This window comes from Podarcis gaigeae, assembly GCF_964106915.1.
Source record: "Podarcis gaigeae genome assembly, chromosome: 13".
Classification (NCBI taxonomy): Eukaryota; Metazoa; Chordata; class Lepidosauria; order Squamata; family Lacertidae; genus Podarcis; species Podarcis gaigeae.
Window position 1 is genome coordinate 29,982,327 of NC_139689.1, and position 23,838 is coordinate 30,006,164.

The 23,838-nt window shown below is 43.7% G+C and overlaps 1 protein-coding gene across 3 annotated transcripts in view; it reads left to right on the forward strand.

The window, feature by feature from the left end:
* Positions 1–13,734, forward strand: part of CASC3 (CASC3 exon junction complex subunit) — a 19,523-nt gene extending 5,789 nt beyond the window's left edge. Inside the window, exons 5-14 of one of the 3 annotated variants that reach the window (XM_083708725.1) lie at positions 1,027–1,178; positions 1,955–2,131; positions 2,293–2,981; positions 5,865–5,929; positions 6,439–6,550; positions 7,049–7,147; positions 8,617–8,846; positions 10,291–10,413; positions 10,583–10,626; positions 12,325–13,734. In XM_083708725.1, coding sequence (XP_083564851.1) covers positions 1,027–1,178; positions 1,955–2,131; positions 2,293–2,981; positions 5,865–5,929; positions 6,439–6,550; positions 7,049–7,147; positions 8,617–8,846; positions 10,291–10,413; positions 10,583–10,624 — 1,689 coding nt within the window. In that variant the 3' untranslated portion in view covers positions 10,625–10,626; positions 12,325–13,734. Of the gene's footprint in view, positions 1–1,026; positions 1,179–1,954; positions 2,132–2,292; positions 2,982–5,864; positions 5,930–6,438; positions 6,551–7,048; positions 7,148–8,616; positions 8,847–10,290; positions 10,414–10,569; positions 10,627–12,324 lie in introns of all 3 variants that reach the window. The other 2 variants (XM_083708727.1, XM_083708726.1) reach the window with 2 other exon arrangements.
* The last annotated feature ends 10,104 nt before the right edge of the window (positions 13,735–23,838 follow it).

Sequence of the window (23,838 nt, forward strand, 5' to 3'; positions counted from 1 at the left end):
AATGCAGTTAGTTATTTTCAGCACTAGAACACGTTCCTACATTCTTTCTACACAGTCTCTAGCCATTGGTGTTGTCATAATCATCCAGTGTTCTGTACAGCTGATATTTCTAACGTATAACAAATCAGTACATACATAATGATACCTGACTGAATCATACCTGGAGTAGACCCATTGGGACAAATGACTTAACTAAAGTCTTCATTAGGTCTGTTCTGAATATAGCTAACATTGGACATTGACCTTTTTTTTTTTCAGTATTCCAGTAGTGACATCACTTAGGAGAAATAGCAGCGGATCTAGTTGTACTTTATATCCTGAAAATTTCTCCAATATATATATATATCTTTTCCCAACATTTTTCAGCTGGCAAACAATTTCATTGCAAATGATAGAAATCTTCTCCACATTTTCAGCAGTTCAACATACAATTCTTACTTTTCTTGCCATTAAGGGAACAGTATCTTGCAACAATTCTCTCTTAATATTCATACACAAAGAAAAAGTGCTGTTGAAAAGTCTCTAAGTGTATAGGTGTATACTAAGTGTATACTCCAGATGTTGATTCTACTTCACCATAAATGCACTTGTCCACACTTCTCAGCATCATGCTAAGCGGATTGCTGTCCATGCAGGCCCTTCTGCTTGCCTAATCTGCAGCACAGGGAGGGGAGGAAGTCATGCTGTGCTAGTGGAAACCACAGGCTTCGGCCAGCAGGGCCTGTTCGTTGAATCCCACTCAGCACTTTGAAGAACATTTTCTTATTTACTGGTTTTGCTTTATCAGTTAGGTAATATAGGTTTCTTTTCCTTTATTCCGGAGTACTTGCATGGTTTTTGGAGAGTTGTCTTATGGAGAATACTATCTTTATTCTCAGACAGCTGTTCTATATATGTTATCAGTTTTATCTTCTGTGATAACATTTGATCAAAACATTGGATGAAGAGGATGGGTTCTGGAACACTTCTGGTGGGTTTCTGTGTAGGCAGAAGACCAAGAGGCGCTTGCTTTCCTTTTTCTTGTAGGAAAGCACTGAACCAATTGAGAACAAGGTTGGCAAAAAGCTTCCTAAGCACCTGGATGATGACGAGGACCGGAAGAACCCTGCATACATACCTCGCAAAGGTCTTTTCTTTGAGCATGACCTTCGTGGGCAAACTCAGGAAGAGGAAGTCCGGTAGGTGATGTGGGCAGCGAGTGAAGCGAGGTGGGTTTGCAGAGCATGGGGTGCTCTTGGCATGGAAGGGTTAGAAAGTTGAAGGAATGACTGCTCACAGAGAAAATAATACAAGCTAATACAGAAAACTTTTTTTTTAAATACTATGTGCTATCGCCAATGTGGGACCATTTCTTAATGTTGCGGTTACAAGAACCTTGAATGGCTTTGAGCAGCCATCTACTGGTGCATAGATCCTCAGGAAGCATTATTTGCTTTACATAGTCATTTGACTGTTTCTTCTGAGTCTCATGTTTCTCCTGGGACAGACTTTATTGGTTGGGGTACCCTGGTTTTGATATTCCCTCCCTTGATGCCCAGTTGACTATTTTATTTTAGTGGCGTTTTAGCTAAATGAAGACCTTTCTGTTTTGTCAGAATTTTGCCTGATTTGAGTTTTCTCCCTGCACTCGGTGCGTTTATACGACTGGTTTTAGTTTTTATTTGTATTCCACTGTATTAAGATCAGTACATTTTCTTGTTCCTACCAAAGACCATAACAAATGCTTTCTCCAACAAGCCAATACAATAATACAAAGATAATTGAATTTCAAACGTGGCAACAAAAGTAGGAATAGGAACATAAATTAGATCTCAACATCTGTTGCAGTATATTTTTAAATCTATGGTTTTGAACCCCTTCTGAGGTCCCGTGTTGCTAGAAAGATGGGATAGAGCTGCTTTCTATAAATATAAACATTAAAGCCTCACTGGTTCTTTCCCTCTTGTCATGCAAGGCCTAAGGGCCGCCAGCGCAAGCTGTGGAAAGATGAGGGACGGTGGGAGCATGACAAGTTCCGGGAAGACGAGCAGGCACCGAAAACAAGGCAGGAGCTGATTGCTCTTTATGGGTATGATATCCGCTCAACACACAACCCTGATGACATCAAGCCCAGGAGAGTGCGCAAACCAAGGTGAGGTAACAAAGACAGGTGTATGTACTTGTTGTATTATAGTACCGGACCGGGGGGGGGGGTGTGGTGGTGCAGGAACATTAATGATGTGGAACTCAGTTCTGTGCCCTGAATAGCTTGAGGAATGTGCTTCTGACCTGTAGCATCTTATCTCCATTCAGATTTGGGAGTCCACCACAGAGAGAGCCAGATTGGGCCAATGAACGGCCTAGTAAGCCGCCACGGCACCAGAGCCTAGAAAGTGCTCCCGTGCCACCCAGGACATTCATCAACAGGAACTCCGCAGGGACAGGACGGATGCCCCCACCGAGGACTTTTCCAAGACCCGGTGGCTACAAAGAGACTCGTCCATGCTACCGGGCTGTGGATGTGAACAGCCAGCACGCACCTCGCTTCAGTGAGCAGTCAAAGCACGAGAGCAATTACCGTTCCAGGCGTTTGGAGCCCCTCCCACCACGAGAGCCTTCTCCTGAAGTAGAGATTCCGCACATTCGCAACAGCCCTGTTAAAAAGGAAGAAGTGGTTTCGGAAAGCCCAGCAGCTCCTGCAGATGTTCTGCAGCCACCACCAGATAGGCCAGTGGAGAAGAAGTCCTACTCCCGGGCAAGGAGGACTCGGACCAAAGCAGGCGAGACGGGGAAGTTGGCCGAGGAAGTCCCGCTTCCATTGGGGTTGACTCCTGCACCGCTGAAAACTACTGAGGTTATACCATCCCCTTCGCCAGCAAAGACTGGTAACTGGGAGGTGCCTGTTGAAGCCAGCCTAGATGGGCTCGAGCAAGACATAACCCAGTTAAATATAACAGAACAGAACTGGAGCCCAGGGCAGCCCCAGTTCATACAACCTCAGGGTAAGTGGCTGGCTGATGAACTGAAGCAGAGGGGGACTAGCTTTATTTATTTGATATGTTTATAATCCACCCCCACAGAGCAGTTTAGAAAGAACAGTAAATCTAAGTTCTGACTCATCATAAAACAGTTAAAACATCACTCTAGCCAAATATGTATGTGGTTATTTCAAACTGCTATGTGGCTCCTTTGCTGTTCTCTTTATTTCCTAGAATTTTGTTTTCTTCCCTGCCCTGCCTCGACATTTTCCTTTGTCATCCTCCTAAACCTGGCCTTCTTAAGCCCCAGTCTTCACTTTCTACTTATGTTCACCTTCCTTGCTTCCCTTAGTTTGCTGCCTTCTTAAGGCCCTGGCTCTTGTTTTCCTAAGTCCAAGTTGCTTCTGTCCACCCCTATTTGTCTAGATGCTTTTCTTTAGGATCTGAGCAGCTCAATCTATGGTAAGCAGAGTCTTTTAGGATCAGAGATCAGCAATAACCAAAAGCTCTTATTGCATCTCTGTGACATTGGGACATATCCACTCACTGGCAGAAGTCCCAACATCATTAAAAAATTTCAAACATAACTTAAATCCCAATTGTTCATTTTTAGCCACTAAGTATTTGCCTAAACTGAAGGTCCGAGAGGATGCAGGAGTTCCATGACTGTTCTGCGAAAGCTCCTCTTTCTGTGCTGATTTGTCCTGGAAATAATATCCTTCAGTTATTCTGAGAAATCACATTAAGATAAAGAAGAAAAAGCAGTTTCACAGTTCTGTAGGGTTCGGACTGGTGAGGACTTCATATGTCAAACCTCCTCCAGTGTTTACACATCATGCTTGCAGTTGCTGAACACTGCCTATGCTTTCAAAATTCAACTTTTTTTTAACTATGAAGGCTACAAAGTTTGCTTTTAAACACACAGAGATAGTTTTCCATCAGACTCTGCATTGTCTTGATGAGGAGAGAAGTATATGAGCAGCCACAGGGACTCTGTACAGCTCCGTTGTATGTGAAGTGCTCTTTAATGCACTGTTGAATAGAAAAGAAGAAAAACTGGGGTTCATACGATGTTGGCCTAAGTAGGAAAGTACCCACTGTAGGCTCAGCCAACTCAACCCAGGGTCCGCTGTGATAGCATATGAGGTTGGTTGGAACTAAGTAGGTCTCTGACCAGTGCTCAAAGGGGTGACCAGCTGGGAAATGCATGTACACCACCTTGGGTTCCATGGCAGAAGAAAAGTGGGATATAAGTGTAAGAAAATAAACTTCTCGTTGAGGCAGAGGTGGTAGGTTCTGCGGCAGTTGGTGCCATCTACCAATGTGGACATCCTGTTATGAGCCCTTGTGTTCTGTAACGTAGCCCCAAATCTACTTCATTCAAAGATTTGTAGTATGGTTACAAGGGAACAGATACAGTTCATTTGAAGAGACATAGAGGCCTGCCATTTGGCCATCCCTTTGATCAAAAACGGCACCTGAACTTCCATTTCATTCTGGACCTTATTGCACATCTGAACATTCCTCTGGCATTATTTGCTATCAAATAAATCTTTTTCAGTATGAAAGGTTAGAGTCTTAGGAGCTGACTGCATTGGTTATTCCGCTTTGCAATGCAATCAAGCCATGAAGTCTTATAGATCTGCGGCCCTAATGAGTCATAGGTGACATATTGACCTTACACATGCTGAAATTTTGTGTTCTTTGGACTTTCCCTCTGCCACGTTTTTCCCTCTCCCCTCTCCTCTCCTTCCCGCACCCATTGGAAAACGTGGCAACCAGCCCTGCTCACACGGGGGTACTTGCCACTTTCTGACTTGTATACCAACTTACACCAATATAATTTTCATGTCACTTAATGCCACTTCAGATGTAATATTAAGTTCATGAATTCGTCAAAGAGTCAGGAGATGAGAGAGCTTGTCGTTGGAAATAGAAATATTTACTTTATCTGCAGAATTTGGTCATTCTTTGTGGGGATTCGTGGGTTTCTGTAGGGCAGATTTTGAATAGGTCTAGACATGCTTCTGTCTATCGAAATATTATCATGCCAGATTTCATTTGAGTGCTTTCCAGCACTCCTTTTTCTTATTTAATGTACCTTGGAATGCTCAGAGTAAAACAGATTACCTGAGCAGGTTGCCTATACACAATAGCAGCCACAGCTGCTCCATGCACACTTCCTCAAAATTGACTAGCACAGGCATGATCTTACTCTACTCAGGCATGACAGCTGAATCTCTCTTTAATGTTCATTCCTATTGCACTTGTATTATAAGGATTCTAAATAGTGCAATAAACTGTAGATAACCACAAATGCTATCAAAACACTTGCAGCAAATAATATCAGACTGGAACCAATAAAGTGCAGTGTTGGTTTACAGAAACATACAAGTTTTGTAATTATCTGCAGTGATTATGAACAGACTTATCTCAAGTCTTAACACATCTCCTGTGAATTCTGCTTGGAGGAGCGAAAGGGCCCGCCTTGACTTCAGAGTGAGGTGTGGGAGAATAAGCTAGGGGAATAGATTGCAAGACAGGAAGACTATCTGCAGGTACTGTTACATATTTTTAAAACTTGTTTTCTGTCATGAAGGCTTATTCTCTGTTATAAAAGAAGCTGAGGTTTGCAGGATGTGACAGTACCGGTGTTGTGAGTGAAATCTGTAGGTACATGGAATATACCCAGCTGATGTTGCTTCCTGACCTACAGTATTAGAGACAAAAAGTTGCATGCGCATCTTCCTGCTCTCTCTGAATCTTAGCAAGTAATATCTGTTCTCATTTTCACCTTTCCTCAGGATCCTCCTTAACCTGCTGCCTCTTCCTGGTTTCTTTCTAATGTTAAGTGTAAAGTAGTAATCAGCCTTGTTGCTGTTTTTCCTTTTACTCCCTTCCCAATAGGTATTCCTAACCAGATGCACATTGGAGCAGCCCCACCCCCTCAGTTCAACAGGATGGAGGAGATGGTAAAGTCCTGTGTCTTTTTCCTGCTTTTCAAGTGGTGGGTCTGACTGGCTACCAGAGGATAGGCTGAGGCCCTAGAATTCCCTGTAGAGATCTGCATCTGTCTCTGCAGCATCTGGGGGAAGTTACATAACTTGACTCTGGCTGAGCCCTTGTAGTGGGTTGAATTTGAACTCATTGGATATTTTTTACAGAGAAATGGGGGATAGGCTGTTGCCATAAAGGGAAAGGGCCAAAAGCAGGAAAGGTGTTGAGCACCACCCAGTACCTCTAGGAATTGGCAGAGTAAGATGTAAGTGGTAAAGTACCCGCTTAGCTGCTGCTTTTCATTTAACTCTGAGGACTAGAAGCCTAAAGTGAGCTTTGATTCTCAGGATTCTGAAGAAGTTACTCTTTAAGGAGACATAAGTTCTGAACAGGCCTTAAAAGCGGGAACGTCCCAATTTGCAGGAGCAGGGTGTTTCATTGTGACATTCTTATATGAACTGTGACTAGTCTTGTGCTTTTTCAGGGTGTTCAGGCAGGCCGTGCAAAGCGTTACTCATCGCAGCGTCAGAGGCCTGTCCCAGAGCCTGCTCCACCTGTGCACATAAGCATAATGGAAGGGCACTACTATGACACACGTGAGTGCATGCTGCTGCTTAAAAATCTCTGGGTTCCCTGTGTTTTGTACTACTATAAAACTCGAGTAGGTTACAGATGATTTATTCAGCCTTCCATCTACAGTGTTGTAAGTGCTCCCTCAAGTAAAAGTGGATTAATTTGTACCAGAATAACACGGAAATATGAATTACTAATTAAACAGCATGAAAATAACAAAGCACTTTTTAAATTCCTGGATGAGGGGAATCTGAAGCTGAGTCTCCCCAGTCCAAACAAAGAGGAAATTTCCATTTTACTTTTGTGCAGACACCACTTCCATTAATAAGGAGCATCTCCTTATTCACCCCTGAACCATCTCTAAAAGCTGATGTGGCTGAACAGTTCTTTGCATGATTTCACATGTTCTTCCCCCTGCCCTCATGGAAACTGGCTTCTTTTTACTGGGATCCCAGTGTGTTTACTGTTAAGCTACCAGTGTGCATGGAATAAAGGTCGTATTTGATGGTTTATCATTACAGTACAGTTCCAGGGACCGATCTACACTCACAGCGAGAATCCTGCCCCGCTGCCTCCCCAAGGGGTGATTGTTCAGCCAGAAATGCATCTCTCCCATCCAGGTAGGGAATTGCTTCTCGCATCTCCTCCTGTCCAGGCATTTCTCTCCAACGCAAGCCTGTGTGAGCTCTGTGAGACAGAAATAGAGAGAAAAGATAATGGGGCAATCATATAGGGTTGATTGTTACCTTAAGCCTAAAACCTGGAATATTGGATCAAAACTGTTTCCCCCTTCTCTTGCCCTCGCTCGTTGCTTTATAGTACCAAATGGCATCCTTGGTACAAAGCCTTCTCTGTTCCGTGAAAAAAATTGGCACCACGCTGAAGCTTTGGATTCCATCTGTGCCATTCTGCTGCATTTGAAACCCTGTTGCAGATGTGTGTCAGAAGACAAAAATCTAAATTAGGTTTAGCTAATGCAGTGATGGGATGGAGAGATTGTTTTGCTGATCCTTCTGTGCAGATACGATGGGGGGCAGGTGGGCAGATGTCATAAACTTATTAGTTGTCACCCAAAGCATCTTCAAGTGATTTACATTGGGAAAGAAATACATAAACACATTATGCCATGGGGGGGGGGGAGGAACGTATAATATTATTTTTTTCCATACAACATACTGTATTGGGGAAAGAAACAGAAAACCCCTGTGAAAAGAAACAGAAAGTCCCCTGTGATAGAAAATATTGGCAGCACACTTAACAACGAACAAAACAATGCTCCTACCCACTAACCAACAGATAAAAGAAAAGTTCCATGCCAGCCACTCCCCCTCCATAGCCCCAAAATCATTCATGTCAGCCCAGTAATTTTTTTAAGTCACACCCCACCCAGAACTCTTGGGTCATAATGAGCTGCTGTGTATTGGGAGTGGGGGATGGATCCTCCAGGGATGGTCTGGCACCTCCCCTCCTGCCATTATCAGGGGTCCAAAAAACAGACCTGCCTTATCATGTTTTAATAGCATACAGATTTGCCACAGATTTGTTACAGCCATATCTATACTCAAAAGAGCTAAGAAATTATATTAGAAGATTACTAATTCACTTTTTGGAAGAGGAGGGCATTCTGAATCAGGTACTTGTTCCCATCAGATTCTGGAGACGATGCTTTTTTTTACTTCTTGCTGCTGTGGGGGAAGCCTTGCCCACTTCATATCCTGTCTTAGGCAAGAGAGAAGGTTTCTTCAGCAAGCCTCTTCTCACGGCTGGTATAATTATTTGAATCTTTCCTTTTTCTCTTCCCACGGCTGCCATTTCCTTCTCAGTAGGAAAAACAAAATGAAGGAGAGAACATTTGAGCTTAATTGGATTTAAAAGGAGGGATTTTCTGACCATCTGCAAATCACAGGGATTTTACCCTCCAGGATCAATCCTCACAAGCACAGTGCAGGGGCATTGCACAGAGATGCTGCAGAGGACTTGCTCGTGCCATCGGATGGGCACATGAATCCTTCCAGCAAAACGTTTCACTTAATGGAGCAGATTTTTGATTTCAGAAGCAACTGTCTGACTCCTCTTCTTTCTCTTCCAGGGTTACATCCACACCAGACACCAGCACCTTTGGCCAACCCTGGTTTATATCCTCCTCCTGTCTCCATGTCGCCGGGACAGCAGCCGCCACCTCCCCCACCGCAACAACTGCTAGCACCGACCTACTTCTCCCCTCCCCCTGGAGTGATGAATTTTGGCAATCCCAGTTACCCCTACCCTCCAGGACCACTTCCGCCGCCACCACCTCCCCATCTGTATTCCAATGCTCAAGTAAGTTTGTTCTCGTCTGGGCTTTAAGTCTTTAAACACCGAGATCCAAAGCGGCAGGTGGCAGAGAAACAAAGCATCGCTGGGCACAGGCTCCCCTCCTATCTGAGCAAGCTTTTGTCCTGTCATTAGGGCTCAGGCAAAGCGAGAAGTGTATGCAGCACGTGGTACACTGACTGCTGCTCACTGTTGTAGCAGATGCACACTGGGTACTTCTGGGTATTCCTCTTGCTAGTAATTGCATTGACAGAGGCAGCTAATCCAAGCTGAGCAAATGCGAAAGTATCTTTGATAGAACAGATTTCATGCTGTGGAGGCAAGACCAAACAGGTCTTACAAGCCACGGAATATGACGTTGCCATTCCGTGTTTCCTTTGGCTTTGACCTAAAAGTCTGGGCATTTATAACTTACCTATTTATCTATTAAATTTATATACTGCCCTTCATCAGTAGATCTGAGCGTGGTTCACAACACAAGCATACAAGATACATAATACATAATAACAAGAACAACCCTCCCCCCAAAAAATAAAAAGCCGAATAACCCCCACCCAGTGTTAGAAACTCAGATATATAAGCTAATAGTCAAATGGCACCTTGAACCTAGATTACAGTTGCCATAGCGGAATGTCTAGGCAACTTTCTTTGCAGTGAGTATTATTTTTATTTATTTGTTTATTTGTTTCATTTCTATACTACTTAAAGAAAAAAATCTCAAAGTGGTTTATAACACATCAAATAAAACAATCCAGAATAAAACGAATTCAAGCTTCAAGGAGAAGATCCTTCTCTAAGTGACTCTTGGCTTTCTCCATATTTATTTACCTACTTAATTTGTAGAGCTGCCCCATAGCAGAAGTACTCTAGGAAGCCAGCATGGTGCAGTGGTTAAGTGTCGGACTAGGACCTGGGAGATCGGGGTTCAGATCCCCTCTCAGTCATGAAGCTCACTAGGCAACTTGTTTTGTAGTCCGTTGATGCTGTGGTTTTTGTTTATTTACTGTACCCTGCCCGGAGATCAAGCTTGGATGAAAGGCGGGGGGCTTCTTTTTGTGTTCCTTTTTTTCCTTAAATGTCAGCTTCCTATAATTGGACAAACAATGTTTCTTTTTAACTCTTTCAGATGTGTTTTCTGTGATTGATTGATTTATGTGTGTGTACTTTGTATTTAAAGTAGTGTGTGTGTGCGCGCGCGCGCAGCTATGATGTATAAACAATACTGTGGATGTTATAACAATATAATATGCAATATTATCAAACACTTTAGACCAGGCTTCCTCAACCTCGGCCCTCCAGATGTTTTGAGAGTGCAGTTCCCACCATCCCTGACCACTGGTCCTGCTAGCTTGGGATCATGGGAGTTGTAGGCCAAAAACATCTGGAGGGCCGAGGTTGAGGAAGTCTGCTTTAGACCAACCCAATGGTTTCCTTTTATCTTGGTTTGTAGGCCCAGTCTCAGGTGTATGGAGGGGTCACCTATTATAACACAGTCCAGCAGCAAGTGCAGCCCAAACCTTCACCACCCCGAAGAACTTCGCAGCCTGTCACTATCAAGCCGCCACCTCCTGAGGTATCACTTACCCTCCCCTGATTCACTCTGTGTGATCATTTGTGATCCCTAGAGAGGGAGTTCACCATTCATAAGTCCCTCCTTGATCCACAAGAGTGGTTTGTGAAAGTGGGGGATATCTGCTTCTGTGTTATTCTGATATGTTGCAAACTCTAGATTCTCGTTGCAGGTTGTAAACAGGGCTCCAGTTAACATTTCTAAACGCTATTGAAGGTGAGCTTAGATGTTAAGATCAAGGTGTCATTGGGACCCTGTTTAACAAAAATGAGCATTCCCGCTGATAAACCCAAACTAAAAATTCCACCTTTTTAATGGCAGCTTTACTGTATGAGAAATTACTTCACAATAAAGCTGGTTGCATTTTTTTTGTGTGATAAGGGGTGGGGGGAAAATGACCATTATTTAATTGATTTAAAATAACCCCTTTTGGTTGTCTCTTTGTTTCTGGGTCAGTGAAAAGGCTGTTGGTATCACTCCACCACAAAAAAACCTATGCTGGAAAAATTAACAAATAGCTGTAAAAATAATTAAAGTACAAGTGTCAAGTACATAAAAAAGTACCAAGTGGGAGAGACATTGTGTCCCTTGCTCTTTTAGGAAATGCTGATCTAGAGCAGTGGTCCCCAATTAGCTAAGTACTACAGACCCCGTGTTTATCAAAAGCCAAGTGATGGACCTCCCACTTTTGAAAATGTTGAGGATAATGTGTGTGTTAACAGTAGCCAGTTAACTTCTGGCTGGTGAAGTTAACTGTACAGGCCTCACTCTCCCTTGAGCAAAATAAGCCTGTGACTGGGTGGGACCCCTTCAGACTGTGGATGGGGTTCACATGGTGCAATGCGTTTTTATACAAAACCATTCTTCATATAAACAACTAGTATGCCAAGGGAAAGCCTGAGCAGCACCCCCTTTCCCCTGATCATTCTAGTTTGGGAGGAATATTTTTTTTTCATATTGAAGAGCATTCCACCTTGTCAGCTGCACCACCCGCAATCTGCTCAGGTCAGGCACAGTGAGAACAGTGAAAAGAGTGTCAGCAAGGGAATATGGCTAATTCAAATCATATGCATCCTAAAGCTGCTTATTCTCAGGATAATCTTCCTGAATGAATGACCCCCGAAGGGGAACTTTTGACAGTGAGTGTTTTCCTTTAAATAACTATTCTAAAGAGAATCCCCTTGGCTATCTAGTTCAGGACTGAGCAGATTTCAGGCTTGCCCAGTTTACTTAGTTCTTTAGTAGAACATGAGATCCGCAAATTGGAGCCTGATGCACAAGGCATACACTTAGAATAACTCTGAACTCAGGAATTTGTTCTGAATACCAAAACTTAACAGAGTTTACAGTCCCTCGACACAGTAATGAACTCTTGGTACCCCTCTCTGCTTTCTTCATTTCTGCAATATAATGGGTATCGTGAAACAATTGGGAGTAAAAAAGCCAAAGAATCATAGAATCACCCAGAAATCTGACAGTTGATCCTGCCTGACCTTCTAACCACTCCCAAGTGATTTTAATCTCCTAGTATGTTGGTAAAAAGTCATGTCATTATAAGGTACAACAAACCACAAGTTTGTGTAAATAGTGAGAAAACTTGTGGGTGGCCATTGGAAATGGAACTGTTCTGGGCAGAAGGAGATGTTCTGGGGAGTGATCAGGACATTGATACCACAGTAAACCATGGCCTGCACTAACCATAGTTTAGAACCCAATCAATGCTTTTAGCTTCCATATGAAAGAAGCAATCTCATGGTATAAAAGGGCAAACTAGAGACAGATGGAACGGGCATAAGGGTGGGGTTAATGCTCTTTCATGGCCTGGGGTAGAATTGTTCAGGCATGGCAATGCCAGTTCCTAAGCCATGTTAATGCCAGGTCTCTGCTTTCTTTTCCCCTCTTGTTTCTGTCTAGGACAGCAGAAATGAGAAATCCAAAGAAAGGAACAACACTTAAGGATGCTGCACTTTGCTGGTTTCAGTAGAGTACCAGAGCTGGCACCTGTGGCAGGGAGAAGATGGCTCCTTTGTGTGAGCTTCTCCTCTCCTTTCCATTGGTAATAGGTGATGTACATGGATGCAGACCCTTCTGCTGTGCCATACCATGCCAGTATCTTGATCAGGGGCCAGATTGCCCACCAGGAGGGCATCAGCGAAACCACATATCTTTACAGTCTCTCTCTCTCTCATCTTGGGACAAAGAGACTGTACAAACATTGTTGGATGTAAGATTTCTCTGCTCACTGAGAGCAAAACCGTTCTCCACATTCTTTTCCCTTCTTCGTTTGAATGTTTTTAGGTGTCAAAACTAAAACTACCCAACTCTTTCTTAACGTTAATTTGAAGAACCTGACTTACTTTGTTTCTATTCTGTTTAATTGGTCTTGTTAACGTTACTTGAGTTGTGTGGCTTATCTTCTCCTTGGCTGACTTTTTCCAATAATATGATTTTAAAAATAAGTCATAATAGTTGTGCAAACTCTTGTTATTTTCTTGGATTAAAATTATAGAGGAATCTGGAAAAGGGTTGCCTTGTCTGAAAGCAGTAGTTGTCTTTTCTGTTGCCACTTTTATTATTTTTTAGGAGAAAGACTTTAATTTAGAATGAGCCCCAGTGAGCATTTGTCTGCCGATCATTTAATCGTGAGCTGTCCTGACCCCCACAGTGCCAGGAAAAACAATTCATCCCCAGGTGGGCGAGGGTAACCAGGCCTATATGTGTGGTTGGTAGCCTGTAAACACCATTATTTGACCCAACCTCATATGTCCTTCAGAAGCTGCAAGAGGCCTTCGTATGCCTCCTGAAACAACACTGAACCTCCTTTGGAGCTCTTGAAGTGACGGCCTGCAGGCTTTCACCCTGTTTGCCCGCACTTTGCAGCTTAGATTTTGCCTGCCGGGCTGCATGGCTTTCACCAAACGCCCTGCACTTCCTACATATTTCTAATTCACTTGCAAAACTGCACTAGGAGGACAAAGCTTAAGTGGTCAGCCCGTAGCCACTTGTGCTGGAGCAAGATGCCCAGCACTAGCTGGACCCTGGCACAATGAGCCATCCCCAGCCGGTCTGCTTTTTCATGCATGTGTAGCTTCCTACTTGAAATATCAGGGTCTGTGTTTCCTTTTAATTTGATAACCCTTCTAATTTAATTTTCAACAAGTACAGCTGGCATTTGAAGGAAAATCCCTGTATGTTCTAAGTGTATTTGCTTTTCCTCTGCCTTAAGGTTTGAAATGTATCCGTTTAACATATCGGTTTTGAAATATTAGACCTAATGACACTGTGATAGCTATTTTTTGTTAATAAATTTGTTCTGTTCCTGTTCCCGGCATTCTTTTTTTTTTTTTTTGCAAATTGTTTTGTATCTATTGGATGGCAGTACAACACATTGGGGGGGGGGGAGAGGCCACAGCTCAGTGGCAGAGCATCTGCTTTGCATTTAGGAGATTTCAGATTCAATCCCCGACATCTCTAGGTAGGGGCCTGGGAACGTACACAGTCTCAGACCCTGCCAATCAGTATAGACAGTACTGAGTTAGGTGGATCAGTGGTCTTGATTCTGTATAAAACAACTTCCTATGATCCTGTGGTGGTAACTTAACTTGGTTGTTGTCTTTTACTTTGTGTATTTTCAAACCAGATTTCCATATACCACCGTATGACCTGAAACTGAATAAATGAAAATATATATTCATGTACTCTGTTTGTTGTAATTCAGCTTCCAAAGTTCAGCTCTTCTAAGAATCCGGCAACAGCCAGGGTTGGCAAAGAGGAAATAGAGATTTTAGGTATGGTTAAGTGAAGATTACTTTGGGGAAGAGTTGTGTATAGCTTTGTGATGTGCTGGACTTGGAAGCTTTTCTCTTACTATTTGAAAGACCCACCTAACTGCTTTCTGAGCCTTCTGCTCCATGGGCTACTTGCCTATCTGCACACTATTCTCTAAAGCTCAAGGAGAGATCCTTGCTGTCTTGTATAAAAAAAATGGAGTGTTCAGCATTTAGGAACACAGTCATTACAGTGGAGGGGATGGGATATATCTGAAAGAGTTGCTGCTTCTACTCACCCCATGAAAATCAGACTTAACAGCTGCTAGCACGTGAGAGCCTTCTCTAGTTCTAGCCCAGCCTAGCTCCAAGGGAGAGCCCCTCTGAAGTTTTAAAATTTTCTATTTCTGTTCTCTTCCTCCTCCATTTCCCATTTGGAGAGGTAGGGTGGAAAGAAAGGTGGTTTTAAAAAGTTGCTGAGTCCATTTAAACAGACCACAAACTACTGCCGCTATTACGTTTTCCATCCTGGCATTCTCAGTAGACGTTTTACAGGAACCCTCCAAAAGGGGCAAGCAGGAACCTACATGGAAACTAGAGCCCAGGGAACAAAGTTTTTCAGCAGTGCAGCTGTCTCAAGGCCAAGCCCAGGGAGAGATGCCTGAAGGATGGTGTCCCTCAGCAGAGCAGGGCTGTCATCACAGCCACCCTGTCTGGGGATTATGGAGCATCCAGGCAAGGAAGAGGTAAGTGGAGGTCAAGTAGCGTCAGACCCTTAGGTGCAGCCCCACTACCATCCCCTTTTCCCCTGTCAGGTAGGGATCAAGGCAATCTAATTTCCATACTGTGCAAATTATCTCTTAATTATGGAAACCAGGTTATGGCCCGTGAAGTTCATGCTGCCTCTTCCCCACCTCAGATTGCATATATGATACTGAGAAAAGTACATATTTAACTCAGAGCTAAATAGAAGCCATTATATACTGTTAAGACGTCCAAAGATGCAATCTGTTTCTTGAGCGTAAGCCCCACTGAAGATAGTGAAATTTACTTTTGGGTAAATGTATGTAGAATTCCACTGTTTAATAAAGCAACCTTCAACTCACATGCATTTGCTACAACATGCACAACTCGACTACGTAGTTGATATTTTTCTTAAGCATGCACATGCCTTACATTATTTATCAATATATGCACATTTTGTCAACCCTTGGGTGGCAATTTTTATATCCTGACAGTACTGCAGAAAAAAATAAGCTAAGAAGCTTTATGCAAACTTTTCTCTATCTGCTGAGAGCAAAAATGGTTGTTCTTCCTTGTGTGCTGTACTTTATGGTTGGGAGCTAGGAGAATTATGAAAGGAAGGGAGATCCAGGATTAGGAGTGATAGGGGTAAGGGGGGGCTGAGGATTAGGAGGAAGGATGTGGGAATGGGGATGGACAACCATAGGTCTACTTCTGGAATAGTTCAAAATAATAAGAGGGGCCCCTCACAATGTCCTCCTTGACAGCATGGTCTCCAGAAAGGTAGTCTAGCTTCTGCCTTCAGCTGAAAACTTCATCCAAAAACAAAACACCTAGCACATTTATAGGATCTTGCAAAACTGAAGCAGTGGCATGACCTTCTGACAGGCAAGAAACAGGTGTCAACCATTAAAAATAGATATATTGAAATTATTGTTGAAATGTCTTTTAATTTTTAGTATCTGTAACATGGTCAACTCTTGTCCATTTTCTCACTGATGTGCCTTGTTTCTTGCCCAAATTCATAATTATGGGATACAATTCACCAGTTAAGGTTTTATTATGATGCTAGTAAAATTACAGACCATTTCCTCCCTCAAGAGTCCATATTTCCTTAATAAATAATATTGTGTGATCTCCACAATCAGAACCAGCAGGACAGAGGTGGCTTCCCACAGCACAAATTAGGGTGTCTGGAATGGGTGTGGAAGGAAACAGCTATGACTGTACTCTATATTATGCCAAGGCACCCACCCCACGGTGGGGTGTCACTGGCACCCACTGAGCCTTTTCAAAAATCAAAATGCCCACTAGTCCAAACAAATTGACAACCTCTGAGCCAGGCCACTAAGATAGTAGTATAGATGTGCTTTCAACTCTTTAGAAGGACACTCTTTGTGGGGAAGAAAGTTTCTAGATCTACACTGCTGAGGTGGATCAGAGTCTGCATTTATCTGTTTTAAAAAGCACCTGCTTCTGCTGTGTTGGGGGGGGGGGGAGTTCACCAGGAACGCTGCTACCTCGGCTGCGTTCACTAGCAATAATCCACTACTAGACATTTACAGGGAAGCCATCAGCATTGGTGTTATGTATTGCGATGAGCTGAGTGCCTTTGCTTCAGTCATGTAGCTCACCTTGGGAGATAGTTTCAAAGAAGGATGGATACAGGTTTAAAACATACCATATGAGGATATCCTCCTCCACTGTAGGGAAATGTAAGTTCAACATTCTAAGTTCCTTTTTTACAGCAAATAGATGAGTACCCTGCTTAACCTGAAGGTTTCATTTATTGCTACCAGGAAGACTTGAGGCAAGGGGGTGTCTCCAGCTCTCAGAGTTTCAGACCTATGCTATTTGGATCTGGGAACCTGTTCTCTGTCTATTCTCTTGTCTGTTACTTCTGCTGTTCAAGGTTGCTAGCGGAGAGAGTTTGGGGATTTCCAAGGTCATTGCTTGTTTCTGTTACATCCCAAAACTGGGGATGCCTCTGTGCCCCACAGGATGGTTGAAGTCAAGTCCAATTTGCACAGCCCTGCCTATTGGAGCAAGTGGGAGCAGCGCCCCATTGGAGGAAGACACCCTCCATTCACTGGAGAAAAGGAACTTCACAGTAAGTCCAGTGCTCTACTCTGTGCTCTCAAAAACCTCTGCTCATCCACCTCCCAAAATAAACAAAACAGTCGAATTGGCACATTACAGTCTATTGACGTGGCCCATCCACGTGCTAGGAGATGTAGTGAATATGCACACTATATAAAGCCACCAAGGCATTTTGCACTAAGTAACCAAGCCAGCAGGGAGCAGTATAATTCACACAAAATCCTTTTGTGTTTATGGGCTTGTTAGCATGTGGTCCTTCAAAACCTGAGAGCCAGGTGCACAAATCATGATTAGGTCTCTGGTATACAAGGTTAACCTCCCCTCCTATACAGGTTTTCTAATGCCAGGATGGGGACTTCTCCAGATGTTGTGGGACACACAACCCTCATCAGCCCCAGCCTTACAATGTCGAGAGATGGTGGGAGATGCAGGCCAGCACTATCTAGAGGGCCATACCTGCAGATAGACCATCCTTCCACCTCAGTTGCCAATTTGTCGAGCAGACCTAATATTGCCTTTGAAGAGTAGTATATACAGGGTGAGTCCTTTAAAAGAGGCCCCATGGATACAGAGTACATATGTTTCACAGGGCCTCTTTTAAAAGACACCCTGTAAATTACACGTGGCACAAATGTCCCCTTTTCATTTAGGGTGGAGTTCATGAATCCATCTGTTTAGATCTTTATCTCATAATATACGGCCAATATTAATGCTGCAGTCTGCACCCTACAAAATGGGGGATATCCCTATACAACCTGGCCCCGCCATGAGGGCAAGGAATAAATGCAGTTACGGTACTGAAGTCTGTAGCAATGACTGGGCAGGGGCACTAGGAATCCTAATTGACCTAGTTAGATACACATAAGAAGTTTTCCCTGCCCAAGCACCTCTTGCTGCTCATAGGGAAAGATGCTATTTGGCTAAGAAACAATCACACCTTTGGGAGTTTCTGAGGCTGCTCCAGTTTTTTGTTTTTTTGTGTGGAGCCTCAATCTGCATGAAGCATTTGAAGTGTCCCTGCACCACATGCAATGGATTCGGAGGGAGAGACGTGGGTGTTGCCTCTTCCCTCGCTGTCTTGTGATGCTTGCCCAGATCTCTATGCTTAAACGCCTCCCCGCCTTTTAACTCTTGGCAGCTGTGCACCAAACGGACCTCAGAACAGCAGCCCAGTTACCACACTGGCATTTCCTCCTAGCCTGGCAAGTGGCTTAGACCCAGCCACCAGGGCTGGGTTGGTTCCTTGCCCAAGACATAGCTTTCATACAGGAATTCCATCTTATATATACCCTGCCCACACATGAAGCCTACCCTTGTGAGATTTTTGTAGGGCCCTTCACCCTGGCTATAAGGCAGAGCTTCCAAGTCTTATTCTGCCTTGGCCACTCCAAAAAACAGGGAATGAAACTCACCAGGGGCTTTGCCAAACTTCACCTTGACTCTAGGGTCCCCTTCCTATTCACTCTTTAGTCTTATGGAAGCTCATAGGAGATTCATCTAGTGGAGCTAGAAGCTTGTGGCTACCCACATGTTGGTGGGTTCCATTACACATCAGCCCCAGCCAGCATAGCCAGTAGCTGGGGAATAGGAGTCCATCAACAATAGGAGGGCTATGCTGATCAGGGCTGAACTTGAGCTACAGTACATTGTCAGGGTTGGAGTCGGATGCAGTTCAGCTCTAAAGTAATAAGTCACTGGTGCCAGGGAAGTTAACACCTTTTTCAAGTAAACCAAAACACAGCTCAGATCTAGTGGTAGGTCTTGCCCATGACACATTTGCAAGGACTGAGCGTCCCTGCCTTCCCACCCTTCCTCTCCAGTGTTTTCCCCACACAGTCTCAAACTGTATGTGCACAACTAATCTCTATTCTGCTCTTTTCATTTCTCTGCGTGCTCTTGGAGACTAGAGGGGAGGGGACCTGGCTGCAGCAGGAAGGGAAGGCTCCCTGGATTCTTCAGCCACCTCTTGACCCCTTCCTCTCCAGCCCTGGAGTCTGAACTGCACTCTGCCACCGACTCTTCCTGCTCACTAAACCCTGTTGCCCCTCCAGCTTCTGACACCACCTTGCCGCAGTCTTCTCTCTTTGACCACTCCCGTGACTCTGAGCCTTCTTCCCCTGGTGGTTCACTTGGGGGGGGGGGTCCCCAGCTAGTGCCTCCCACCACTCCTCTGCAGCCAGCCAATCTATGTCACTGTGTAATAGTGTCCCTGAGCATATGCAGGGTAGCATTCCTCTAACACTGGAAAACTGATGTAACCCTCCACTAGTCCAGATGTGGAGGCAGGGTTCCCTTTCATAGCGTTTGGCGTCTTACGCAGGTTTGAATCTCAGTACCTCTTCTTTTATTCCTTAAGTCTAGCACCTACCTAGAAGGCCCATAATTTTCTTTTCTCCCTCAGCCCCCTCCCCATTTTATCATACCTTCCAGCATTTCACAGATGCAAATATGTACTTTTAACACCCATATTCTCACACCTAAGGATTGCTGTTCGAGCACATGTGTGTGCGCTCTCACCCTCACCATTAAACACTGCTGCGGGCTCTTCTCCACCTGCATGCGCTATATTCATCTATTCTGCAATAATATGTGATTTAAAAGCACAGAGACACTTCTGTTTACTTAAAAGATCTACTAGGGATGCCTAATTACCCCTATAATTTGTTACTGCCATGAACCTCATGGTGTATGTAAAATAGCAAACTGTAATATACCATAGTATTTGTGCATGAGCGTTTGCATGTAGGTGCCCTAAAACAGAATTGGCCAGTCTTCAGGTTTGCAGCATCTACTTTGGCTTCAAATCCTGAGAACCACCAATTGACGCCTGGTGCAAAAGCCACACACCAAGACAATGCTAAGCCCATAAATGTGTGTTTGAGAACCAGAACGGTGCAAAGCTCACAGTCCGTCAAAACACACACACACACACACACACACACACAGCTTTCTTGACTTGAGCAGCATAATTTCAGGAGTGGCCTGTGGGTAGTCATTTTGTTGTTTCCATTAGTTAAATAATTAGGAGCCAGAAATCCTTCCTAGTCTACTGGAAATTACCCAGAGATCTGCCATCCACTGTCTCTACCCCCCCATCCAAAAGCAACATGGCAGCTGAAAGATTTAACATTTATATACCGTATTTTTTGCTCTATAAGACTCACTTTTTCCCTCCTAAAAAGTATGGGGAAATGTGTGTGCATCTTATGGAGTGAATGCAGGCTGCGCAGCTATCCCAGAAGCCAGAACAGCAAGAGGGATTGCTGCTTTCACTGCGCAGCGATCCCTCTTGCTGTTCTGGCTTCTGAGATTCAGAATATTTTTTTCTTGTTTTTCTCCTCCAAAAATTAGGTGCGTCTTGTGGTCTGGTGTGTCTTATAGCGCGAAAAATACGGTATTTGACAAACCTAATAACGACTCCAGTAATTCACACTAACGCTATTCTAGCACGAAGTCAGGGCGATCCCTGGCAAATGGGAATCGGAGCATATGAGGTTCTGATATGGACATGGGTTAATATTCATTCACAAGCAGAGACACACAGGCACTCTGTGTGTTTGAGTGTTTGTGGTGGGGGGGAGGGTCTGGAGAAGAATTGCTCTTCTCCAAATGCCATGTAATTTGTCACTCCCACGCATGGTCTGTTTGGCAACGACGTCGCCAAGGTTTCACACGTGGCACCCGGCTGCCGAAGCTGGCAGAAGAAGAGCTGAAAATGCCTTTCTAATAAAATAGAAATAAAATGAAATGGGAGAGGAAAGAGAACTCTCGGGGTACTTGTTCAGTAAGTCTATTCAATATGCACTAGGTCTGAAAAGGGTCCTTTTAATTCTTCCTCCTCTCCCCTGCTTCTCATTGTACAAGCTGATAGGCTGGGGGGGGGGTCCTAGGCAATTGCTTTCACCAGCAGGGTTTGCTTCATACAAAAGTAATATTTAAGTGTGGTTGATGCAAGCTGTAATTGCACACACACAAACCACGAGCTCGCCTCCTAGTTTGCAATAAATCCTTAACCATGGTTTAGAGTTTTTAGACATTACATTTAAATATGGTCAAGTATTATGTATCCAGTGGGCCTGAATCTGTCTTGCAAGGTAGATAATTGACAAAAGCTAAAAAAATGTTGCTGCAATCTTAGGGTTTGATAGATATTTACGAATAAGTGGGGTATTGGAATTGCCTCCTCTCTCATGGGAAAAGACAATGGGTTTATATTAATTTTCTGTTACCTGGCGCCCTCTGAAGCCGAGATATCTAAAAGGCTTAAGGTCTGAGCCAACAACTTGTGAAACAGTAGCACAATGTGTCCGAGCATGTGCAGTTAAAGCTGTTCTTCCGTCACCACTAAACAACTCTTAACGCTGGATAGGATGCAATGATTCAACCTTGGAGGTAGTGACTTCCAGAAGGACCTGATTCTTAGAATCACATAAGGGACAATTAAACACTGGATGTCAATTTCCAGAAGTATTTGATCTGGGGCACCCCAGGAAGTCGGCCTACTAACTAACAATTTAGGGGAATAAATTCCAACTTTGATCCATGGGAACATCCTTCCTTTAGTCAAAACAAAAAAAATTCCTTCCAGTAGCACCTTAAAGACCAACTAAGTCAGTTCTTGGTATGAGCTTTCGTGTGCATGCACACTTCTTCAGATACCTGAAGTGTGCATGCACACGAAAGCTCATACCAAGAACTGACTTAGTTGGTCTTTAAGGTGCTACTGGAAGGAATTTTTTTTGTTTTGACTATGGCAGACCAACACAGCTACCTATCTGTAACTGAATCCTTCCTTTAGTTTCTGATACTGAGTAGAAAGTGACATTATGTAAACCCAAGAAACCATGGTTACAGCTTGTGGTTTGTCAAAAGCGAGATAAACCATGAACCCAGGTTCAGATGACTTGTGGTTTAGCTGATCGTGGCACAGCAGCAGGAGGAGGGCAGCAATCTCTCTGGAAGCCCACATTCTCAAGCTTAGGCACGGGTCATTGTGTGGCCTTGGTCAAGTCACCCTCTTCATTTACAAAGCGGGAGTAAGTGACCTTGAATGCATCACCATAATGTTGTAAGGGTAAAATCAATTTTTAAAGAATTGGAAAGATCTGCACAAATTAAATGTCATGACAACAGAAAGAGTTAATATTTAAAAATTATGTAGATTGTGTGGTTTTTCATATATAGTTGTTGGTTTTTAGGGGTTATTTCTGTACTGGGGTTTTATTATCACTGGATACTATTGTCACTAATTGAAGAGTGTGATTGTGCTTCAAAATGCATGTTGTTGCTTTTATATTGGGGTTGAGGGGCATTTATAGGATCAGCCAGGCCAGTTTCGTCTTCTGCCCAAGCACCGAGGCTTGACTCCTTTTCCCTGCCACACACAGAGTGAGATCGATAGCTATGTGTAAGTGTAATATTTCTCTTCTCTTGGGTACAAGACAGAGAGGGAGGTTCTTACAAATCTGGTTCCCACTAGACTAGAGCGGGACTGGGAACCCTTCCCATCCTCCTTTGTACCATCTGCCTGCCAAGCTGTCACTTAGGTCCCAACTGCTTACAATCTGCAGGCATGAATACAAGAGTTATTTATTTCTTGAAGACTTGGTCCTTTTCCTACCACCACAGTCAAGGACAGGATAGTATCTCCCTAAACCCTCCCTTCCATCTGTCACCCAAATCCAGAAATTCAACAGGACCAGCCTTGGTTAATGCAGAAAATGTGATGGGGAAGGAAGAAATTGCTAAGTTTCTGCTTGTGTGCTGTCAACCAGCACATGACATGTCCTGCCAGGGGAGGAAATATGTGAAACCTACTAGATTCCTACATCTTAGCAGTCTCTTGCCCCACAACCCTTGCGTATATACTTTCCCTTTCCTTCTTCTGGAGTGTCAGAGGCAGAGCATTGAGTAGAATGGAACTGCACCTTGTAAAAGTTCCTTCAGTATTACGTTCAAAGAATATTGTGTGTAACGGAGACTGCTTTCGTGGATGATCTATGTTGCAAAATGGACAGAGCGTTTGTGTCCCTATTCGTTCTGCTGGACCACTTAGTGACTTTTGATACCATGGCATCCTTCTGCACCACCTGTATAGGTTGGGACTTGGAGGCACAGTTTTACAGTAGCTCCAATCCTCCCTGAAAGAGCAAGTTCAGAAGGTGGTGCTGTGGGATACTCCTGTGGCCAGTGGGGTCCTTTAGGGTCCCATCTTGTCTCCCTTGCTATTTAAAACATACATGGAACGTCTGGATAGATAGATAGATAGATTCTTTATTGTCATTACACAAGTGCAACATTGCACAAGTGCAACGAAATTGGATGCCATCCCTTAAAAACAACAAAAGCAACACAACAACAACAACCAAACAAACCACATTCCAGCCACACCCACACCCACACCCATCAAACTCCCAGGTCACACTATCGAGTTACTGCATTTAAGAAGGCCACAGCTCTTGGATAGAAACTATTTTTCAGTCTATTTGTCCTTGACTTGATGTTTCTGTATCTCCTGCCAGAAGGCAGTAGTACAAACAGACTGTGTCCCGGGTGAGATGCATCCTGCAGGATATTGTTTGCTTTCCTAAGACAACGGGAACCGTACAGTTCTTCCAAAGATGGGAGGGGATGACCAATAATCCTTTGGGCTGTGGTTATGACCTTCTGGAGCACCTTCCTCTTCCTAGCTGTACAGCTGGAGAACCAGGCACAAATACAGTATGTGAGAATGCTCTCTATGGAGCCTCGGTAGAAGGACACCAGCAGTCTCTCACTCAGATTGTTCTTCTTTAAAAGTCTGAGGAAATAAATTCTC